The 8,592-nt window shown below is 58.2% G+C and overlaps 2 protein-coding genes across 2 annotated transcripts; one reads left to right on the forward strand and one right to left on the reverse strand.

The window, feature by feature from the left end:
- Window positions 1–6: 6 nt before the first annotated feature.
- Window positions 7–1,303, forward strand: TAF10 (TAF10 RNA polymerase II, TATA box binding protein (TBP)-associated factor, 30kDa; the record flags this gene model as incomplete). The annotated part of the gene is made up of 4 exons (XM_010293200.1): window positions 7–123; window positions 211–275; window positions 422–536; window positions 1,214–1,303. Coding segments are annotated over 4 exons (387 nt in total), but the record flags the coding sequence as incomplete, so codon positions are not given.
- A 631-nt stretch (window positions 1,304–1,934) lies between these two features.
- ILK (integrin-linked kinase) lies at window positions 1,935–7,247 on the reverse strand. Its single transcript, XM_010293201.1, has 12 exons — window positions 7,152–7,247; window positions 5,631–5,796; window positions 5,156–5,251; window positions 4,897–4,993; window positions 4,700–4,783; window positions 4,446–4,531; window positions 4,000–4,109; window positions 3,624–3,751; window positions 3,229–3,350; window positions 3,043–3,142; window positions 2,823–2,953; window positions 1,935–2,620 (listed from the first exon to the last, which is right to left on the reverse strand). The coding sequence occupies exons 1-12, from the start codon at window positions 7,238–7,240 to the stop codon at window positions 2,471–2,473; spliced, it is 1,359 nt and encodes a 452-aa protein (XP_010291503.1). The 5' UTR covers window positions 7,241–7,247; the 3' UTR covers window positions 1,935–2,470.
- Window positions 7,248–8,592: the final 1,345 nt, after the last annotated feature.

The following is an 8,592-nucleotide window of genomic DNA, read 5'->3' on the forward strand; positions in this document are numbered from 1 at the left end:
GAAGGGGCTATGTCCAATGGGGTCTACGTGCCACCCAGTGCGGCCAACGGGGACGTGAAGCCAGTGGTCTCCACAACACCGCTGGTGGACTTCCTCATGCAGCTGGAGGATTACACACCCACGGTACATGGGATGCGCTGGGGGCAGGCTGCATGCAGGTGACAGGCTGCCACAGGGAAGCAGAGTTCCTCCAACTTTTCTCTTGTACAGATCCCAGATGCTGTCACAGGCTATTACCTCAACAGAGCAGGATTCGAGGCCTCTGATCCACGCATGTAAGTGGCAGCAGATGTGGTAGAATGTGGCCTCGGGGACCCTGTACAGGGTCTGAGAGCTGGGGGCCCCAGTAGAAATTCCTTGATCCCAGTGTTGCTCTGTGCTGTCTGTCTGAAATTTTCCCTTCTCTTTCTCTGCTGGGTAGCATTCGTTTGATCTCTCTGGCCGCACAGAAGTTTATTTCTGACATTGCAAATGATGCGCTGCAGCACTGCAAGATGAAGGGAACAGCCTCAGGCAGCTCCCGCAATAAGAGCAAGGTGAGAGAAGGAGAGAATGACTGCTCAGATGAGGGGAAATGTCCTCTCCTGGTGCTGTAGCAAGCTAGACTTGTTGCCATTGAATGTGGGGATGTAGAAAGTCTTAAAACCTGTTGTGCTTCTGAAGGGTCAACAAACTTACTAATAAGCTAGGGCTCTGCTGGTGGAAGAGGGATGCTGGTGGGAAAATGAGGTGGGCAGTGGAATTAGTGGAATATGCTTTGATGGCTTCACAGGAATGTGCGAGTAGCTGCACCTCATCAGACCAAATCTAGCCCTGTGTCCTCCCTCTTGACAGTGACCAAAACTCAGATGCTTGGGGAAGAACATAAAAGGGGAGCAAGCATGTAACGGTAGTTTCTGGGAACTCTCCCAGTCATCATCTGCTTGTGGTTCAGGGGCCTCATGAGGGCAATGTAATTTATCTTTACAGTGTTGAGTAACGCTCAGTGTATTTCTGTCCATTGAGCAGCTGAGGGCACAGAGCAAGCAAAACGTGCAGTATTTAAGAGCTGGTTAATGCCGCAAACACTGGTCTGCAGCTGCTTCTGGGAATCGTGCCACGTACAGGTCACCACAGCTTGTTGGGGAAAAATCCTGAACCCACAAGGTTTTGAGGAATGTCTGGCAGCTTAGGTTGTCCTTGCTGTGACTGATACCACTCCTTGTCCCTTCAGGATAAGAAGTACACGCTGACAATGGAAGACCTGACACCAGCACTTGCAGAATATGGCATCAATGTGAAAAAGCCACATTACTTCACATAAAGACTGAGGGGTTGTCGCTGGGAACTTTTTTAGAATTGCTTCTGTGCCATTAAACAGCTGGGTAGTTGTTTTTTTTTTGGAAAGGCATCTTGTCTCCTGCCCATGTGCTAATGCCCTGCCTACAAGTAAAACAGCACACAAGCTGGCCTGCTAGGGCCTCTGTTCTCGCTATGCCAACAGAAGTCGGTCCTGTGCCTTTGAAAGGCCAGTGCAGAGAGGGGTTGGTTGTAGGGCTCGCAACTGGTGGATTATAGTTGTGCCTTCTGCCATTCCCAGGAGGGCTTAACCCTGCCCCAAGAAGCTGAAGGGAAGTAGGCATAGCAGAAATGGGACTGCCAACCCTCTTTGTTTCTTTCTCTTGAGCATACTCATCATCTCTCAGGAGTGCTCAGGGGCTTACACAGACAGCACTGCAGACATAGCCTGGGCCCTCCTCTCAAGAGAGGAGAGTGCTGTTAGCCCATCTGCTTTCCTTGCTCCAGTTACTGGAGGAGGGATGGTACAGGGGTGCAGATCCAGAGCCTGGGACTCTGCAGACTGTTGGGCAGCCCGTGTGTCAGTCTTTCCCTTTTTCTGTGGACAATGCTCTGTGCATGTACGCACCCCTCCACCAGCAGGCAGTTTTTCATAAAGGTTTTGTAAGAAATGTTTATTTCAGATGCTGGCGGCTTTTCCACATGGCCTGGATGGAAATGATAAAGAGTGAAGCGCAAAGCTGGGGTGGTGCTGGGCACAACAGGCAAGCTTCACCCCACTGTCCTTAGTAGGGAAGAGCACCAGGACTGGGCGCTGCCTAACATGAGACTGCTAAGTGGGTGAGCCGCTCTGGGCCTGGGGATGAGGACAGCGTGGCTCCACAGCCCCATCCCAGCCTCACAGGTAGCAGAGCCCAGCCGTGCTCACTGTCATGGGCCAGGCCTCCTGCTCAGTCTCTGCCCATAGCTGCCAGGGAGGATGGAGGTGCTGCCATAGATTCGGTGCTACAGTGTCTGAAGCCTGCAGAGCAGCTCCAGAGAAGGCAGCCTTGTCTGTACCGTGTGTCCGTGGCTGGCTCAGGGTGAGGGGGCATTCCCTGCTCCCCCTTGGCTCTGGGGTTAAAGAAGGCACTTGGGGGTGGCGGGGAGGGAAGCATGGCAGCGTCAGGTGGCTGGGAGGCACCCTCCCTCTCTACTTCTCCTGCATCTTCTCCAGGATGGGCACAATCATGTCAAACTTTGGGCGCTTGGCTGGGTCCTCGTTCATGCAGATCTTCATCAGCTTGCAGATGTGTGGCGATATGCCGGGTGGGATGGTTGGACGTAGCCCCTCCAGTGCCACCTGGGAGCATGGGAGAGCAGGGCAGGATCAGAAATCTGGACCCAGCTCTGCATTTGACAGGCAGAGCCCATACCTCTGGGAGGAGTGTCAGTGGGCTCTCCTTCAGTGGGCCTTGCCTCCGCTCCCTGCTGGCGGCTTAGGCCCCCTTATGCCCTGGCTGATCTGGTCTGGACTAGTGTGTTTTTCCCAGCCCTCTCCTCACCTTCATGCCTATCTCCATGTTGGACAAGTCTGCAAACGGCACCTCACGGGTCACCAGCTCCCACAGCAGCACTGCGAAGCTCCACATGTCAGCTGAGCGCCTGTTAATTTCCTCTGGCTTCTTCTGCAAGGCTGTAGGGAATCCAGCACGTAGGGCTGAATGTGGCTGAGGGCAAGGAAGGGGCCAACCAGCAGGAGGGGTCTGGCAATGATGGGCTCACCTTCTGGGGCCACCCAGGCTGGCGCGTACATCCTCCCTGGGCACTGGAAGGAGAACTTCACGTCAGCCATGCTGATCCGTGCAGTCATGTCCTCATCGATCTGAGGAGAGAGGGGAGGTCAGAGGGGAGCCTGCCCTGCCCCAGCCTACAGGAGGAAGGGCTGCACCATGTGACACCGACACTCACCATAATGCTGCGGCTGTTGAGGTGGTGGCGTGGAATGAGGGGCTCCAACGTGTGCAGGAAGGCCATGCCCCGTGCAATGTCAAAGGCAAATTTCACTGCCTGCATCTGGTCCACTACAAAGTCTGCAGGGAGGGAGGTGGCATGAGGGTAAATGAGAGAGTGGGGGTGCCATATCACTTGCAGCATGTGTGGGAAGGGACTGATGTTAGCAGACACACCACGCGTGGGGCGTGGGGAAGGCATGCAGACTGGATACTGAGCTCACTCGGGGCCCACCCTGGTGTTGCAGATGGAGGGGCCCCCTGCCACCCCCCCGAACACATGGAGAAGCAACTTCTTGAGGATGGGGAGACTAGCCTCTGCCCCCAGCTCTGTCACCCCCCATCAGCACTCACTTGTCCCCTCATGTAACACGTTGTAGAGGGAGCCATAGGGCATCCAGTGGCTGATGACAATGGGGTGGGGCGCTGGGGGGGCCTGGCAGGCGCCCAGTACCGGCAGCACATTTGGGTGAGAAAAGATCCTGTAAGAGAAGTGACAGCCCTGAGAACAGTGGGTGCTGCCCACACCCCCTCATTGCCTCCCTGCCCTTTGCACAGCTGCTAGTGTGCGGTCCTCCCAGGGCCTTCTTGTTGTCCTCTGGGCATCGCTGTGGAGCACTACCACCCAACCCTGCAGACCTGGCTGGCTTCTGCCTATCTCATACTACTCTGGAGATAAGGCCTGCCCTCGAGAGCCACGGCTGCCTTGGGGAAGGATGTTGGCACTCACCGCAGCTTTGGGTATTCCTCATTGAAGTCTCGGCTCTTCCGATTTGTCCAGTCCCGGATTTTCAACATTTTTATGACAATGTCATTGCCTTGCCAGCGCCCCTTCCACAACTGCAGGGAGGCAGGTGGAGACAGTCACTATGAGAAGGACAGTCCCCGAGCACATCCCAGCCCCTTGTGCAGGGCTGTGGGGCCCACGGAGCCCACAGGACTGACAGGACCACAGCAACATGGAGCAACTGTGACAAAGCATGAGAGTGAACCCTGGCCTTTCAGTCCTGGGCAGTTGCCTTCTCTTTGTGTGGGCTGGACCCACATCTGGATGTGGAAACCCACCAAGCAGCTGTGCCCCAGTTCTGCACTCCACAGCTAGCCACGGGCTGGGGAGAAAGCAGTGGTCTGCATGGGTGCAGCCACCCTGTCCCAGGGGGCAACAGGCCTACGTACCTCTCCTGACTGGTTCTCATTGAGTTTTTGGCTCAAGCTCAGCTGTTTGAAGTCTATTCCAGCAAGTTTGTTGAGAGTCCCATTTCCTGTAAGAAAAGGAGGAGATGCAGCCTGTGGCTGCATGGACCTTCCTCTTGACATCCACCTGGGACTGCAGAGGGAGGCAGTACCATTGGCGTGCCTGCCCTACCGGACAGGAGAGCTATGCTCTCCTTTGCAACAGCATGCTCCATTAGGGAAGGCTCTGTCCTTACTGGGGCGCGTGCGGGTCGTGCCCTTCCAGAAGGTATCCTTGTAGGGGATCTTGGTGAGGCTCTGGCCCAGCTTCTCAGCACGCTCTAGAGAAGGACAAGGAGTTTGGCAGCACAAGCAAAGAGCTTGCTGATGCTGAGTGCAGGGGCTGCAGCAGGAGCCAGAGGCAGGTTCTGGGGTCAGGATGAGATCCTCCTACCTTTCAAGACCTCTCGCAGTGGTGTCTTGGCTTTGTCAATGGGTGTCTCACCATACTTGTTAGCAACGCTGACCAAGGCCCCACTGCCCACCAGATCCTGAGGGAGGATAAAGCAAGGATCTGCAGAGTTTGCAGTCATCTTCTCAGACTCCTCATACAAACCCAGCCTCCTTCCTCACCCCTTCTCTCCCGTCCCATGCCCACCTCAGCCACCTCCCTCGTGCTGGACTCCTGCCTGTGTCCATGTGCTTCCACTCACCTCTGCTACCTGGTCATGTCCCCAGAAGCAGGCATAGTGCAGAGGTGTATTCCCATGCTCATTCACTGCATTGATGTCTGCTTTGAACTGGATCAGCTGGGGGCAGGAGGACAATCCCTGTAAATCTAGAGAAGATCCCCTTCCACCCACCACCTTGCCCTGGGAGAGGGCAGAAGCACCAACAGCAGCACATTTGCTGCCTTTGTGCTGGCAAGGTCTGCTCTTGGGAGGTGGCTGAGGCTGGATGCAGGGCTTCTGTGGGGAGGGGGTAAGTGCTCAGAGGCACCAAGGTGGGGATGTAGTAAACTCATGGCAAGGAAGCCAGCAGGTGACAGTGGGGAGCAAGTCCTGGGTGGACGGGATGGAGGGCTTCACAGAGTCCTGCTCAGTTTGCCATGGGGCTGTGCAAGGCACGAGGTAGGTGCCTGAAAGTCGGTGGGAAAGGGGCAGGGTGCTGGCTGTGAGAGGCAGGTACCTTCTGCACAATGTCACGGTGGCCATGGCTGGCAGCCAGGTGCAGCGGGGTGTCGTCACCACGGTTCATTACATTGATGCGTGCTCCCCGCATGATGAGCATGTCGACCACATTGGAGCGGCCCTCACGGCAGGCCCAGTGCAAGGGGCTGAAGCCGTGGTCATCCCTGTGGAGACAGCAGGGACAGCTCTGCTGAGCGGCTGCAGCCTGCTTTCTGCGTTCTCCCCTGGCCCAGGCAGGGAGAGGAGGGCTGAGCATGGTCGCAGCACTGCTGGCAGCCCCACAGCCAGGCAGGTATCGCCCTGTGCGCCCACACACAGGCCATGGAGCTGCAGGGGACGGTCTGAGAGGCTCTCCCACTCTCCCCCTTCCCCACGAAGGCCCCAGAGGCCCTGGCCAAATCCCATCTCCCAGGCTGAATCACAGAGACGCTGGCAAGAGCCAGATCCCCTCCCCCACACCCCCTCGGCTCCGGCAGCCCTGGCCAAGTAAGGGACGAGGAGACCAGCCAGGCCTTAAAAGGAGATTAGGGCCCGGCAGGCAGGGGCCACCGCATCCCCGGCTCCCCTCCAGCTCCCCGGCACAGCAGACCCCATCTGCCCCCCCCGCTTCCCGCACCACCCCTGCAGGCAGGCAAGGACAGCTGGCCCCGCAGGCAGGGGCTACCCCGGCACAGGAACCCAGGACCAAAATGCCCCAGTGAGTGCCAGACCGCCCCCAGTCCCTCAGGCACAACCTGTAGTCACACAAGGTCTGTGTGACTGGGACCCCCGGGAGGGACTGAAAGACGTGGCCAAAGGCCAAGGGAAGGCCCCTTGTCCAGAACGAGTTCAGCAAAGACACTGCCATGGCCTGAGAAGGGATCTTTGGTGTGCAGGCAGAAGGCTGTGCCTGCCTACAGGCAATGGAGGTGTCTGCTCTAAACCTTGTGCCTGGCCTGAATGCTGCTCCTGAAAGGCAGGCAGGCAGCACATTGGACTGCACGGGTCCCGCGGGAGCTCCTGGAGCAGGGGATGTCCTGTGGGAAGGAGAGATCTGGGGCAGGGCACACAGGGGCAGGGTGCAGGTCGGCCAGTCATGACTGCCCTGTGCAGCTCCTGGCCTCGGGGTTGTTCCCAGCCCTCCTGTTAGAACTCAGCTGTGCTTCCACACGTCAGCTGCAGTGTTCCCAGGAATGGGGACAGGGGAAGTGGTCACCCAGACATACAAGCCACCCTGGGGATGGGGAGATTCTCCCCAGCACCCTCAGCCCAACCCTTGTCCAAGACATATCCCATCCTGTGGCTTGGAGCAGCAGCAAAAAAGATGTGCAGCCCTCATGCCTCAGCGATGCGGTAACTTCCTCCCAGTGGGGAGGAGCCGAATCCCACCCCCTCACCAGGACACGGAGCAGAGCGGAAGCAAGCCCCGGCTCTGGTCCAGCACCCTTGACCCTGGTCCAGCACCCTCGGCCTGTGGTGCAGCCGAGCAAGGGACACCGCCCCAGCGGATCCAGGCCGGGCCAGATCCCCTCCTGCTCACCCTTGGTTGAGGTCATTCTCAGTGTTGTCCAGCCAGAGGCGCACAGCCACCGCATTGCCCTCTCGGCACTGTGTGAAGATGTCATCCATCGTGGCTCTTGCTGTGGGGAGGGTTGTGTAAGGACACGGGGCCCCGCTGTGGAGTGGGGCTCCGTGCGCCCCTTTTCCACATGCAAGCCTTGAGACCCAGACACCACCTCTCACAGCCCCTCTGCTCCTCCTGACAGGCCCTCAGCTGGGGCATCTCCCTGGGGAAGCAGGACAGGAGCCTCATGTCCACCTCCTTGGCAGCCCTGCGGAAAACCGCAGGGACTAACGAAGGCTGGGGACAGAGCTGGACTCACAGCTGAGGGGGAAGTTCACGACTGACTCCAGCGTCACGGGTGCCTGCAGCAGCTCGCAGGAAGCAGATTTGGCATCCATGAGCTTATCTGCAGGACCAGCCAGATCCGGGTGCCCACATCTCCTAGGAGGGGAGTGGGTCAGGGAGCAGAGCTGGAGGAGGTCCAGTACCACCCTACATGGGATCCCATAGCTCCACAGACCCTCCTGATCCCCAACTCTGACCCAGGTTTGGCTGAACTTGGCACAGCATCATGTTCAAGAAACTGGGAACCCAAAGGTCCACAAGCTCCCCCTCTCTCCACTCTAGTCCACAAACACCCCAGCCCAGAGCCAGGCAAAGAGCATGCATCCTGGTTGCATTGTTAACCCCTTGACAACAGCAGCCTGAGACCCAGGGCTGCACTGCCCCGAGCTCCCCAGCAGCACAGGGCTGTGCCTGGCAGGTACTTTCCTGCCTGGGGGTCTGCAGCATCAAGCAGGAACACGGGGCTGCCCACAGCGAGTCCCAAAGGTGGGTACAGGGACAGACCAAGCATGATAACCCCAACATACACCTGTGAGGGCTTAAACATGGCATCCCTCAAGGCCGCTGCAGGGTCTGGTGCTTGCCCAGCTGCTGTGCGACCCCCACCCACTTTGTGCAGGCAGGACAGGACCTGGCATGCTCCTTGCACCTGCGTGGGCAGCTGCCATCCCCAGGACAGCCACTCTGCCTGTGTTGCATGTTCCAGTCAGCTACATGGGGCAAGGGACACAGGAGACCAGCCTCATGGTCCGGACGCCTGATGGGGCCTCACAGGCACCGGAATGGGCTCTGGCACTTCCAGGGCAGCACCAGCTCTGCTCCTGGCTCACCAGCTGTGGAGGACAGAGCAGCCCTGCCCATGAGCTGCAAGTAGCCAGCGCCACGCCCTGACCCAACATCCTGCGGGTCCTGCCAGCCTCAGAGGCCGAGGGCTGATGGTGCTGCCCCCAGAATGGATTTTCACCCACCCATCTGGGACAGGGCCAAGGAAGGGGCACCCTAGTGCCACCCCATCCCTGTCTCAGCCCTGTGGGACTTGCATCCTGCTGTCACTGCTGCCTTTCCTCCACCA

This window comes from Phaethon lepturus, unplaced genomic scaffold, assembly GCF_000687285.1.
Source record: "Phaethon lepturus isolate BGI_N335 unplaced genomic scaffold, ASM68728v1 scaffold34398, whole genome shotgun sequence".
Lineage (NCBI taxonomy): Eukaryota > Metazoa > Chordata > Aves > Phaethontiformes > Phaethontidae > Phaethon > Phaethon lepturus.